At 47.9% G+C, this 13,782-nt stretch overlaps 1 protein-coding gene across 2 annotated transcripts in view; it reads right to left on the minus strand.

Annotated features, from left to right (window-relative positions):
• Positions 1–13,408, minus strand: part of CNMD (chondromodulin) — a 25,334-nt gene extending 11,926 nt beyond the window's left edge. Inside the window, exons 1-4 of one of the 2 annotated variants that reach the window (XM_059378053.1) lie at positions 13,177–13,408; positions 12,609–12,749; positions 7,139–7,279; positions 255–368 (exon numbers count right to left, since the gene is read on the minus strand). In XM_059378053.1, the coding sequence (XP_059234036.1) occupies positions 255–368; positions 7,139–7,279; positions 12,609–12,749; positions 13,177–13,329 (549 nt within the window). In that variant the 5' untranslated portion in view covers positions 13,330–13,408. The remainder of the gene's footprint in view (positions 1–254; positions 369–7,138; positions 7,280–12,608; positions 12,750–13,176) is intronic. The other variant, XM_059378052.1, reaches the window with a different exon arrangement.
• Between the last annotated feature and the right edge of the window lie 374 nt (positions 13,409–13,782).

The raw sequence follows: 13,782 nt of genomic DNA on the forward strand, positions 1-13,782 counted from the left end.
CGAGGGAAGGGAAAGGCCTGTCGCTGTTTTCCAGCACAGGCGTGGTGATCGGCTGCTGGAGATTTCCAGGAGGAATTCCCACACTGAGTGGAACTGAGGCTAGAAAGCTCCCAAGGCCCCTTTCCTGAAGATTCTATCATGAGAAGTCCTTTACATTGTTTTCATCACGAATCCCTTCCCTCCCCAACATTAGGCAAACATGCCATGTGAAGACCAAGCCCCTTTGTCTGTCAAAGCATGCCACCGGTACCCACCAGCTCAGAAGCGATGCTCTGTTTGGTCACGGTGCCCACCTCAGGAATGCGAGCCTTCACCTGTGCTTTGATGTAGCACTTTTCTCCTCCAGCAAAACGGATGCCGGTGATGCCCTAGGAAAGAAAAGTTTGTCCATCCTGCTATGCATTCATTTGTTCATTCAATGTATTTAACCGCAAGATGGGCCCTGTTCCAGGAACTGGGTATAGAGATGAACAGAAAAGACTCCCAGGTGTGACGGGCTCCTCCTCCTCTGCCTTCCACAAGCCTTCCTTCCCCCGCATCTGGCGCTTAGAACTCCATGCCACTCCTTATATCAAGGTTCTGTCCCAACTCAGTTATAAGACTCTTGACATTAGTATCTGAATCTTTTTCTTTTTGGTCATCCCACAGATGTTCTCCAAAGATGTGCACCCAATTTATTAATTCCAGGAATTCAGATTTTGCTAAGTCACTGAGGCAGGGAAATAGCAAAGCTCCCTGTATCACCAGGAGCTGACCTTTGTTCCCAGACCTTACCGGAGGACTTGGATGCTTTGTTTCTGTCCCCTGTGAGACACAAGCAGTGTCTCCTGCTTGTCACGCTAGGGACCAGCCTCCGGGGCCACATCAGCCGCAGGACTCCAGGCTTGGCTCATTGCTCAGGCCCGAATCTATGGCAGGTGCACGAAACCTGACAGCACGTTCTGTCCCAAGGGTGTTTACTTCCACCCTATGGAAGTGGAGAACCTGTGGCTTTCACGATGAGTGAGTGGCCAAAAACAGAGGTAAACGCCTACATATTTTATGCCCTAACAACAGACACCCACAGAAATCCGAATATCTCAATTTGTTAATCTTCTGTTCAGTTGAGACGAATGTCAAGAAGATTTAGGACTTGTTCCAGCATCAATGCTTAAGGGGGTGGGGGGAAGAAAAGCACTCAGAAATCTCTCGGGGTTTTGACTCAGGACTCAGCCCTCTTCCACGAAGAACAGAGGGCATTGATGGCCATTTCTCCTGTATGTATTCCGAGAGCCAGCACCCTACGGCTGAGGGGCGATGTGCTGGAGCACAGGGAAAGAAAGGCTCCTTGCTCCTAAAACCCCTCGTGCTCTGCCTTGTGGCCTCATGGGCCCTGTTCACATATGTGACACATGAGTCCTAGCATCACCTCTCACCCAGAGAGAGGGGGTAGCAATCTCCTTGCCCTCTCCAGGAGGAGGGACTCCCCACACCAAAACCACCTGGAGAGATATAAAACCGTCGATGCCTGGGGCTCTCCACAGAGATTCCCACATAACTGGCCTGGGCCAGGGCCCATCAGCAAGCTCCAAGCTTCCAAGCTCCCCACATGGTTAGAAGGTACAGCCAGGGTGACAGAGCACCAGTTTAGGGAGAAAAGAACTTACTCCGGATAACAAAGTTGTTAAATGACTGAAATAGCCTACTCTACACGGAATGTTTTTGTCCCCTCCCCCAGATTCCTATGTTGAAACCTCCTGGCAGTGGGATGGATTTGGAGGGAGGGCCGTTGGCAGGTGAGGGTGTCCTCGAGGCAGCACCCTCAAGAATGGGATCAGTGCCCTCCTGAAAGGGACCCCGGAGAGCGCCCTCACGCCTTCTGCCCTGTGAGGACACAATGAGAAGATGGTCCAACTACGAACCAGCAAGCAGGCCCCCAAGAGATGCTCACCTGCTGGTGTGTCTTAATCTCACACTGCCCGGCCTCCAGAGCTGTGAGCGATTTCTGGTGTTCAGAAATCCCCCAGGCTCCGGGAGTTTGTTACAGCAGCTTGAACAGACTAAGACACAGCCTTCGAATCCAAGTTTCTTCTGTACCAGCGGCTCACAAATTGCCCCTGGCATCAAATTCACCCGGAAGACCGGATCAATAAAAACCACGTTGGGCCCCACCCCCGGAGTTTCTCACGTGGTAGGTCTGAATGGGGGCCACGCTCCTCTCTTCAGTGCTGCTGCCGCTGGTGGCCCGGGGAACACCTTTGAGAACCACTGCTCCCTGCTCTCTCCTTGAAGGCCTGCTGCTCTTATTCTGCATGTGAATCTAGGGCTCACCGTTTGAAAAACAGAAGGTGGTGGCTGGGGGCTGGGGGGGGGGGTGACTGCCGCCTTCATTTGATATGTTCCCTCCACCTGCAAGCCCCACATTCTCTGAAGGTAAATTGCAAGGGAGGAAACACCATATCGCCACAACCTTATCCCCAAAGGACAGGGCTGAGTGTATTGAAAGATTCGCAGCCCTGAATGTGAATCTAGTATTGAGCTAGTTCTGACAGTCTACACGCTGCAAAGAGAACCGAAACCCCACAGGGATGGGTCCTGTGGGAAGGAATTCACACATATTAACCAACTTGTCTGGCTACAAATCCATATCAAGCAGCCAGATATATTAAGAGATTAAACAGAGGGAATGGGAAAGCACAGGAAAGCCAAGCAAACCCCTGTTTCTGCAAACAAACAAGGCCTTAGAAGCTGGTGCTAATGAAGAAATTTGCTAGCAAAGATGATGAGTGCAGAGTCCAATGCTCTAGCATTTTTTTTAAAATAAGAGTCAGCGATCTCATTTTAGCTGCCTGTTTTTTTTTTTTCTGTCTAGAGGAGCTAATGGAATTCTGCGGGTTAAACTAGAAGTTTCCAAGAAGGGGGTCCTTCCCTCAAGAGGGCACTTTAGAAATCTTACAGGGAGTTTTTGGTTGTCACAAAGACGGGGTGGTGGGGGGCTCTCCTGGCCTCCTGTGGGCAGGGTCCAGGGGGGCCGGATCCCACAGAGCCCAGGGAAGTCCTGCAGTACCGAGTGCCCCGGGGCCTGGCTGGAAAACCTGGTTGAAAGGATCTGTGCCTAGAATCTAACATGCTTTTACATATCGACACAACACTTCCGGCACAGTCTCAATGCATGAGGACATTCTGAGGAATGCAATTACCGTGATCATGGACAGAAAATGGTGGTTTGTTCACTGTTTGAGAAAATAACCTGGTATTTAATTTGCCAACACACACTTAAGTCAGTCCGTATTTTCGGCTGTGGCACTGCGAGGGATACTCACCTCTTGGAGCAAGCACGTGACGTCATGATGTTTCTAAATGCATCAGGCTGAGCGTTTGCATACGGAAGTCCCAGTTATAGTATGAATTGCTTTTGTCTTATGTTTCTTTGATGTTATAGTTGGCCATATTGATTTTTGTAAACTTTTTTTTAGTATAGCTGACAATGTTACCTTAGTGTCAGGTGTGCAAGATAGTGATTCAACAAGTCTTCATGTGGTGTTGTTCACGAGTGTAGCTGCCATCTGTCACCGTACAAACTATTACATGCACAAAATATTCCCTGTGGGGGGCTTTTCGCCTCTGTGACGTATTCATTTCATAACTGGAAGTCGGTATCTCCCTTTCTCCTTCACCCATTTTGCCTATCCCCTCATCCCTGCCCCCTTTGGCAACCATCAGTTTGTTCTTTGTATTTATAGGTCTGATTCTGCTTTTTGGGTTTTTGTTGTTGTTGTTGTCTGTTTACTCATTTGTTTTTTAGATTCTACATGTAAGTGGAATCATATGGTATTTATCTTTCTCTGACTTATTTCACTTAGCATCAATCTGTCTAGGTCCATCTACCTTGCTGCAAATAGCAATATCTCATCTTTTTCATGGCTGAGTAGTATTCCACCACACACACACACACACACACACACACACACACACACACCCCATATCTTCTTTATTCATCTATTGATGGACACTTGGGTTGCTTCCATATCTTGGCTATTGTAAAAAAATGTTGCAATAAACATAGGGGTGTATATATCTTTTTGAATTAATGTTTTCATATTCTTTAGGTAAATACCTAGTGCTAGAATTATTGCACCAAATGGTATATTCATTTTTAATTTTTTGATGAAAGGTTATATTGATTTTTGAAATCACTAACCTACCTACCTACCAGGTAGGTTGTGCTATTTTTTTTCTTTCCTTCGGCTTTTTAAATTCAAATGTCCAAATATACACAAAGTTAAAAGAATTGGGGAGTGAACACTTTTATATACCCACTAGCTGAGTCTATCTTAATTTCTAACCAGGGTTTACATTATATAAATGAGTCATTAGGCCAGAAAGTGTTGGCTTAAGCCCACAGCATTTATACTTCTGAGGGGTAAAAATGTTTTAGAATGTAACTCATACACTCTGAACAAACCCCTCTTTGTATTCCTTGAGGGTACTGACAAAGACCCTCCTTGACTCACCTCAAGTCAGTCTCCTCTGAGTCCTCCTTTTGACCAGGCCCCAACTGTGGGCTCTGCCTTGGTCAGTTTATTCCAGTTTGAGCAAGAATCCAGCTGACTTAGCCTAGATCTGACCACCCTTGATACCTGATCACCCTGGTTTGCCTTTAGCAACAATCCTGTTGGTTCAGTTTAGTAAAGAACTACTCCATAGCTTAGTAAATTTCTATCCCAATACCCCTACTCTCCTCCTTGGTTATAAACGCTCACTTTTCCTTATCATATTCAGAATTCAGAGTTGAACACAATCTCTCTCTCCCCTACTGTAAAACCCCACTGTAGTAGCTTCCTTTGAATATGGCCTGCCTTCTCCTTTTTAACAAGTGGCCTGGGTAATTTTTTCTTTCACAGTATACAGCTGAGCGCCCTTTGTGCAGGGCTATTCTCTTTCGCAAGGGCTTTTTCCCCCAATGGCTCTACTAAAACCTAGGTGGGGTCCTAGCTTAGCAGGGGAGACTGTTCATTGTTCACAATTTGGAGCCTTTCTTAATTTGGCTCCACCCCTCTGCTCCCCTTCCGCACCTTCCACCACTCTGGGCTCCTTAGAACTCAAGAGTGGGCCTGTGCATTTGTATTCAGGACTCCTCTCTGGGTCTGGAAAGCCCTGCCCCTACTTCTTTGTTGGTGGAAATCCTCATCATTCTTCAAAACCTGATGCAGCTGTCATCACCTCTGTAAAACCTCAGTTCCAAGTGGCCAACAGCTGTCCCCCAACCCCTCACCCCGCACCACTGGTATGTTCCATTCTGTTCACAGCTCTGTCATAGCACATTTCCCAGGTGGGCCTGAAGTCACTTCTGCGTGGCATGTCTGCCTCCTGGCCTAGACTGCAAAGTCCTTGAGGGAGGGACCGAGTGTCAGAGCATCCCTCGTGCTTAGCACTGTCCCTTGCACACAGTAGGCCTCGATAAACACCTCTTGAATCTGATGGATGGTTTAAAATATAGGAGAAAGTAATAGTGCAGGTGCCAAAGTGTCTGATTCATGTGTTTTCAAAAGTCCAGGCTTGTTTAAACCCCTAACAGGTTCCATCCATCAAAAAAATGTCCTACTCACCAGTTCTGACTTAGAGAAATGTGGAAGCTATCAAAGAGAATTGATCAGTTTATAAAATATTTGTGGTCCTGTTGGCCTACGAGAACAAAACACAATCAATACCATTATTAGAACCGAAGGATTATAAAACAGAAATATAGGTTTGGGATTAAAATATTTTAAAAGTGTATTCCTGATTCATGCACGTTTGAGAGACATAGATCTTTTCTTATTCATCTGTGTAGCTCCCTTTGCGTATCTTGATCTTGTGACACATCCTAGGTATTCAGTTCTGTTCTGGATTGAATGATGTGTGTGTGGGAGCTACATTTTGTCATCTTTCATTGGGCAGTACAAAGAAAAAATGCTTTTACCTAGTCCTGGGTCTAGCAGTAAAAGCCTTTAATACATCCAGAGAAATTATCTTTGTGTACTGACCAGAATCATTCACCAAGCTCTGACTAAATGGTCACATCCAGGGCTGCAAAGCCCACCCCTCCCCCCAACCCCCAGCCAGAGCGGACTCTGAACATAGCCAGTCCTTGTCACAGCAAGGAATACCTAACATCACCCATCCTATTCCTAACATCACCCATCCCCGGGGCTCCAAGGTTAGCATCTGTTTGGTATTCAAAGGGACTTGTGAAATGCCTTTTGGCAACAGCAAGGGGAGTTCTTTCATTCAAATGAAAAGCATCTCTAGTTTTTCTCATCAATTGCAGCAAGGCCGGTCGATGAGATGTTCATAGGCCAATAAAGTATCAGAAGAGACATTATTTTCAAGTGCCTTTTTTCATTATCAAGTCTCACTTACTCCATCTACAGATTTAACAGGAGAACACAAACAGTAATGCCTTTTCCTCATCTTTGAACATGAAGAGAATAAAATATTTACGTGGACCAAGAGGAGAGAGGGCCCCGAGGGCCGCTGTGTTGAGGTCCTACGCTGAAGCACGGTCACAGAGCTTGGTGTCTCAAATTGCCTGTAAATTAAACTTATGAAAACAAACGTGTTTGCCCCTTTCAAAGGAGACTTGAATGTTTTATCTGTAAGTGGCCATGGTCAGAAAACAGGATTATGGCAGGGGAATTTCTCCATGCTAATTTTCTGGATTAAATGGGAAATCTGAAGAATGGAGAGCAGTACGTAAGTAGATCCCACCAGTTGTTGATGAGATTGCCAGGTCATTACAATTTCCCTCCTCTCCGCAGGCTCCCATTTCAGACCTCGGAACATTCTGGGGGTGCTCTGAGCACTTTATACACTGTGAAAGCTGCTCGGAAAGAAATAGCTCTTTCGAGTCCTTCTGCCAAGACTTTTATAGAGTTCCAAGTACCTGTTCTTTTCAGTGCCAAGGTGTTGTTTTTTTCATTTAGAAAATATAAAGGACAAAGAGTGGTCCTTTCTCAGAGAGAATATGCTGCCTAATGTATGTGAATTAGTGGCGCCATGACTGCCATAAAGAACAGTTACCGTTTGGTTGTGTGTGAGAGTTGTTGCTTCTGCCTGGATTAGGAGAGCCTTGCAGGCTTGCCTGGTTAAACTCTCTAAATGCATGAAATATACTTACATTCTGGAAATCATTAACTTCAATTGCTTCTTCAGCTCCACTTCCCATTTTAAAGGTCTCCAGGTTGTTCCCAGTATCTATTTCCATTGACCCATCTTGCAATTTCCCATTGATACTCATGGTATAATGGACATTGTAAATCTGGAAGGGAACACAGGAGTCAGCGACGCTTCCTTTTTAGAGCAATTCAGGGCTTATCTTTAGACCTGCAGTATAGGAGGTGGCTTTCACATCTGTTAGAGATATACCGGATCATCATTAATATATTTACATATAAGGGCTTCATCTGTACACCCGATCACTTAATACAATGATTTCTTTAAAAATGCCTTAAAACTGAAAGCTCTGGTAGTCTCGGATACTTATTCAAATAGCGAAGTAATCTGCGATCCTGGCTGCGCCCTACAGGTATCTGGGTAGAAGCTCCAGCTACCGCGCATGCGTGTCCTGCTTGGACGAGTCGAATCAGACCCTGTGGGGATGGGGCTTGGATGTAGATCTTTCTTTTCCTAGATCAGTTCTACTTCGCAGTCAAAGTTGAGAGCCATCGATGGGTAAATGGTTAACTGGGCTGTTAACTGAACAAGTCTGCAGGGGCACCTCAATTGAAAGATTTTTACAACATCCTCTGGTATAGAGTGAGGAGTCCGGGCAGGGCTGGGACCTGCCGGATGTAGAGCAGCGCTTGTGGAGATCAAGGTCAATGTGCACATCTGTTTCAGCTCAAAGTGGGAGTTAGTCATTTTAATGACTTGGGGACAGGCATATGGTGTTGTAGGGCATATTGTTAGGAGACTGTGGGGACAGAAGGGAGGGAGACTTGGCATGGGAGAAGAGCAACGGTCCAAGAATCAGAAAAACGAGGGGCTGCACCACTTATCCCTGGGTCTTGGGAGGTGCCTTGGGTATAAAATGAAGAAGCTGGACCATATAGGTGGTGTTCATTTCTGTCCTTCAAACTTGGAGGCTTCACAGAGATGGCCCAGAGGTGACGGTGGCAGACGAGATGGGACTATGACTCAGGTCCTCCTTTCTCTCCTGTCGACCTACAATTTAACTAGAGCAGCTCTGCTTGTTATCTGTGTTATGTGTTGGATTTCTGAGTAAAATCTTAAGAAAAATAACTCCATGGGGACGCCTGGGTGGCTCAGTTGCTTGGATGACTGCCTTCGGCTCAGGTCATGATCCCGGAGTCTGAGGATCGAGTCCCGCATCCGGCTCCCAGCTCCACGGGGAGTCTGCTTCTCTCTCTGACTTTCTTCTCGCTCATGCTCTCTCTCACTGTCTCTCTTTCAAATAAATAAATAAAATCTTAAAAAAAAAATAACTCCATGAAATATTTTTTAGTTTACAACTAAATTAGATCACCCAAAGGGCTTAGTTCAGGCATCGTGTAAGTGCGCCAACAAAATAACACTCCCATTGCTCCTGCTCAGTGTGTGGCTACCCTGCTTGAACTCTCTCTCTGTATTGTGGGGTAATAGGTGGGTCTTACCTTCCCTCTCTTCCCTCACCTTCCCTCTTTCTTTTTCTCACTTAGAAGCAAATGTATGTGTGCGTATCTCTATATATCTTATGTAACATAGAAGATAAAATCTTTAGAGAGGAAAGATCAAGAACTGATAAGAGACACTTGCTACTTAGTGTCAGGTCAGTAGGTCAGAACTGCAAATAGCTGAGATTCAATTCAAGTCTGATTTTCTCCCTCATTATGAAGAAAGACTGCTACATGGACAGACCCTGGAAGAAGTATCTGTTATTACCAGATCATTACTTGTAGAAAACTCATTATCACGAGACCCACAGAGCACAGTTTTATTTTACCAGCAGAGATGTAGAAATGGCTTTGCAAAGCAGTCCCCTTCTGGGCAACAGCCTTTATTCCGCAGCACAGAAAATCCTGGCACGCAAGTTCAGCCGACCGTCTCTCCAGTGCCCTTCCTTCTGCCCTGCACTGGGATCCCTGCAGTATGCTGTCCCCAATGCTTGCCCGATCACAAGAACCACTTCCAGTGGTTCTGATTTACCAGAATTTGGAGCAGAGCCCACCAGTCTGTTTGCCTCTGCATCTCAGGGGGTCCTCGTGATCAGCCCAGTTTGGGAAACCTGTTTTCTTTGGCTGAGCCAGTGCTTTCTGCAGGTAAGCTTTAGAAAGCGGGCTCTGTTCTGTCCCTGGGCTCTCTGGGCAGCCACCACTCACACGGGCTAAGCGTGACCGTCAGAGGGAGTATGGCAGACCACATGTGTGTGAGTTCTTGCTGCAACAAGCGTCCCTCACTTGTACAATAAGAGGCTCTGTGTGTGTGTGTGTGTTTGAGAAAACATTGCACATAAGCTTTTACTCGTAAGACAATGCAAAATTTCACAAATGAACCATTTCCAAGTTCTTAGCGGGTCTTAAGGAGACAAAATTAGAATATTAGAAGAGTGATTTGTGGTCCTAATTTTCCTTTCCTCCACTCCAACCCCCTTTGCCCAGAAAGAAGCTCCCTGACCAGGCAGAGGACCTGCATCTTTTGTAACGTAGCTCAGTAGCTCAGCCGATCATGGTACAGAAGGAGCGCACTGTGCTGGAGGGGGTGGGCGGGGAGGGGGTGCCCTGCGGGAGTCCTGTGCCCTGGTGAAGTGAATGGTGGGAGAGTCCACAGTCCAAAGCTCTTTCCAAAGTCCTGGACCCTGAGCTCAGGAGGCTGGGCTGGTGGGGCAGTGGTCACATTGTCTGCTGAGCCCACAGAGCCATGGGCACCTCAGGAGATTCTCTGAATACAAGGGAGTTTATTATTTGCCCAAATTCTGCTCCATTCAGTGCTTTTTGAGGCCAGGAATATTTGCTAATGAGTTTATAATGAAGCCTGGGTTCTATAAGATCCATGACATCATGTTTGGGACACTCTCTAGAAACATCAGTCTGAGAATAAAGGTCTCAAGCACTGATCTCATCCCCTCCTCCCACAGAGCAGGGTTGCTGGCTCTCTCTTCTCAGTGGGACTTTCCTCATATTTCAATGCCTGTTCCATGTACAGTCACTTGGTTGAGACCTGGCCTCAATATTTGAGCTCAGGCACGTGTCCCCCAATTGTGAGCACTCTCATGCTTTCTAGTCCCCCAGCTGTCCCATAAACCTGTCCCGAGGGGATTTGCCCATATGAAAGGGAGAGGAGGGGAATGACAGCTGGTTCTCATCTATAAACTAATATAGAGGGGCGCCTGGGTGGCTCAGTGGGTTAAAGCCTCTGCCTTCGGCTTGGGTCGTGATCCCGGCGTCCTGGGATCAAGCCCCTCTTTGAGCCCCTCTTCGGGCTCTCCGCTGAGTGGGTAGCCTGCTTCCTCCTCTCTCTCTGCCTGCCTCTCTGCCTACTTGTGATCTCTGTCTGTCAAATAAATAAATAAAATCTTAAAAAAAAAAAAAAAACTAATATAGAAAAGCAGAGCATGGATCCTTCCTGAAGAGTGGGGAAGTCCATTTAGTGGTGGATGTCTTTTGTCTGATGGAGACTTACCTCTTTGGATTTATGTTTTGTTTGGGCTATTTATACTTGTCTTCAGGGAAAGCACACCGGAGCGTGTGCTCCGCGGAGAGGGTGCCAAATGGACCCGATTTCGTGTTTCGTGATTTGTTTTTCAGACTTAAGTAATCTAGAGCAGCACCAAATATTTTGGGAGTAAAACAAAACAAAACAAAACATGATTTTCTGCATTCTTCTGCCTGTACAGGAAATAGAAATAACTTTGATTGTTGGCAATAAAATGTGATTCACTATTCCTCTGTAGTCTTAGAATTTAATACCGCTCTCTTGAACCAGACTCTTGTGGTGAAGTATGAGATGAAAAGACGGAGCCTCACTTAGGATGATCATTCAGTCTCTCTTTTTAGAAGCTTGTCAGTTAGTTGTATTTGCCTTGAATAATTAAATGCCAAATAGTATTCATTTGAATTTACAGCATGTCTAAAATCCCTACCGCCCCCCCACAAAAAGCAAAGCTATTTTTATCTCCAAATGACCTATACCACTGAGGCTTTGTCATCTAAAAGATAGCATTTACAGTGGAATACCATACAATTTCCCAAGGGATGACAATCTCAACCCTGCTATTAATGGAGATGGAGATCTTGAAATCATTCTCCTGTTTGGATTTGCTGCTTTCAAACATGAGAATCTGGCCTAACTTCTATATTTAAAATACAAATACATTAAGGCACTTTTCAAATATACACAAAATACTGTGCAGTTCTGATCTTACAAATCGATGCTCGTAAATTTGATATAGTCTCTCAAACAGACTCAGTGCTAAATGGCATGATTATCTACAGTAGGCATTTGAGTTAAAAATACAAATTATGCAGTGACTGCAGAAGATGTGATGTGTAAAATGGTTGAATTGCTTTCAGCACCATTTTCTCTAAGTACTGGAATTCGTTCATGCTTTGAATTTCATGGTGGGAGAGAGGGGTGGGGTGACAAACAGCAGTCACAGATCCTCGGAGGGTAGTGATTAAGAAAAAGCCCTTTGTGTGCATCCTGGAGATGGAATTCTTTTCCATTAGTGGAAATAAGCTTATACCAGGCCTGGCAATGGTCATCAAGATAAAATGCCCCCCCACCCCGGCCCCTTTAGAGAGGTGAACAAAATTCAGAGTACTTTAAGAACACCCTGGAATTCTGCCCAGTCATGTTAGAAGCGCTTTGTATATGCTTTGAGAGCCAATGGAGCTTTAAAATAAATAGTTACATTCAAAGAAAGTAGGACAGCAGTTAGTGAAACATTTACCATTAAATCACACGTGACTAGGCCAGAATTGATTTTTAAAGAGATTTGCCACCTTTAACGAAGTTAGCCCATTTCTTTTCCTCAGCGCAAGAGAGAAGGGCGCATTCATGGACAGGTCACAGGCAGTGAAAGAAACAAAAACTCTTGAAAGGTCAAGTTCATCCCTGCTGACTATTCTGACTATTCCCCAGGTCCATCTTTGTCCTAGGCTCTTAAATTAGTAGCCTTTCTCGGCTGGGAAGGGCCTTGGAGATGATTTAGCTCCATTTCTTCGCCAAGGCCAAGGCCAGACAGGTGAGGGGCCTCACCGACAGTCTCAGGGCAGCTGGCGGCCAGCGCCAGGCTGAGATCCGCGGGAAAGGGCCTTCCTCCAACTGTCCCCTGCGTTCTCCCGCTACTCTATGTTTTAATATTCTCCCTTAAAACTCTGACTTGCTTCTCAACGAAGTTGCCAAGAGCGGAAAGCAGCTGGTGGAATTGGATGAAGAAGGGAGAAGGTGCCCCGGGGGACCGAGAGAAAAGCGGGGGCAGGGGCGAGAGGGCCCGCGGGCAGCGGCGGGCGACCCCCCGCGGCCCAGCGCTCTGGCTCCACCTAGGGGGGGACATGCGGGTGACAGTGAGGACGCCGCTGCCCCGCGCGCCTCCCCGCCCCGCGCACCCAGACTCGGGTCCGCAGCCCGCGCGCCGCCTCTGGACTTACGTGATTGTCGCTCCCCTTCCAGAAGTAGAAGGCCCCGATGGCCCCGAAGAGCAGCAGCACCGCCCCCGAAATGAGGACCACAGCTCCGACCTTGAGCAGCCGCGCGGGGCTGGAGGGCTTCACGGTCACCGTGGCGTATGCCTGCGGGCCGGGGGCGGGGAGGTCGGGGAGGGGGGACCGGTCACGTCGGCGCCGCCCGCACCCCGGCACCTCCCGTGGAGGTGGCAAACGGCGCGTCCCCTTTCGCCGAGCTCCGTCCCGAAGGTCCCTTGTACTCAGGCGTGGATGTGCGATCAGCAAACTTTTGCCCGAGGAGGGCCAGGGCCCCGCGGCTGTGCACGCTCCGCCCGCCACAGGACGCCCGCTCCTGCGTCCGGTCCCACCCTCCCCTTCACGGCCGTCTGGGGCCCCGAGAACCCTACACACGCGCGGGTTTGGGCACCAGCCTCCCAGATTCGGTGGCGCGAATCCCTGACTCCGGGCAGTGGATTCGGACCCCCGCGCAAAAGCCGGGCCCTGCGTGTCCACTGTCCCGGCAGTGGGACCGGGAATCCCGAGCCCTACTCACCGGGGGACTGCAAAACTCGACGTCGTCAGGCCCCACCAGGGCGATGGGAACTTTGTCGGAGTTTTCTATCATGGCTGTGGCCTGAGGAGCGATACCCTGGCAGTCTCCGCGCGCGCCCTGGGCTCTGTCCCGCTGCCCCGACGTGCTGGGCATTTCAACGCCGCGCACACACAGTGCCCTGTCCCGCCCGGGCCAGCCCAGCGGTCCCCACCCCTTCCAGAGCCTCACCTCTCTCCTCCCTTCCCTCTCCCGCCCCAGCCGCTGTGTGAGCTCTAAGCTCGTCCTGCATTCCGGACCCTCTCCTGAGTCTCCTACCTCTCACCCCACCCCGCCCCAGCGCCCTTAGTGTGTCACGGTGGGGATGGAGATGGGGAGGGTTGGGTAGAGGATATTGAGTCCTGCAATCCCAAAAATGTGACAGTGCCAAGACTCTTTCTACCATCCAAAGATCTCTTTCAATGTCAGAGGACCCTGCTGTGACATGGTGCTGGAGGTGCTTTTCCTGACTTTGTGTGTGGGTTGGAAGCTGGTAGAACAGGACAGAGTGGAGAGGAGAGTCTGGCACTGCTGGAGGGTCCCTGGGACTAGAGCACTGAGCAGGACTGG

The sequence above is a fragment of the Mustela nigripes genome, chromosome 15 (genome assembly GCF_022355385.1).
Source record: "Mustela nigripes isolate SB6536 chromosome 15, MUSNIG.SB6536, whole genome shotgun sequence".
In the NCBI taxonomy this organism is placed as follows: domain Eukaryota; kingdom Metazoa; phylum Chordata; class Mammalia; order Carnivora; family Mustelidae; genus Mustela; species Mustela nigripes.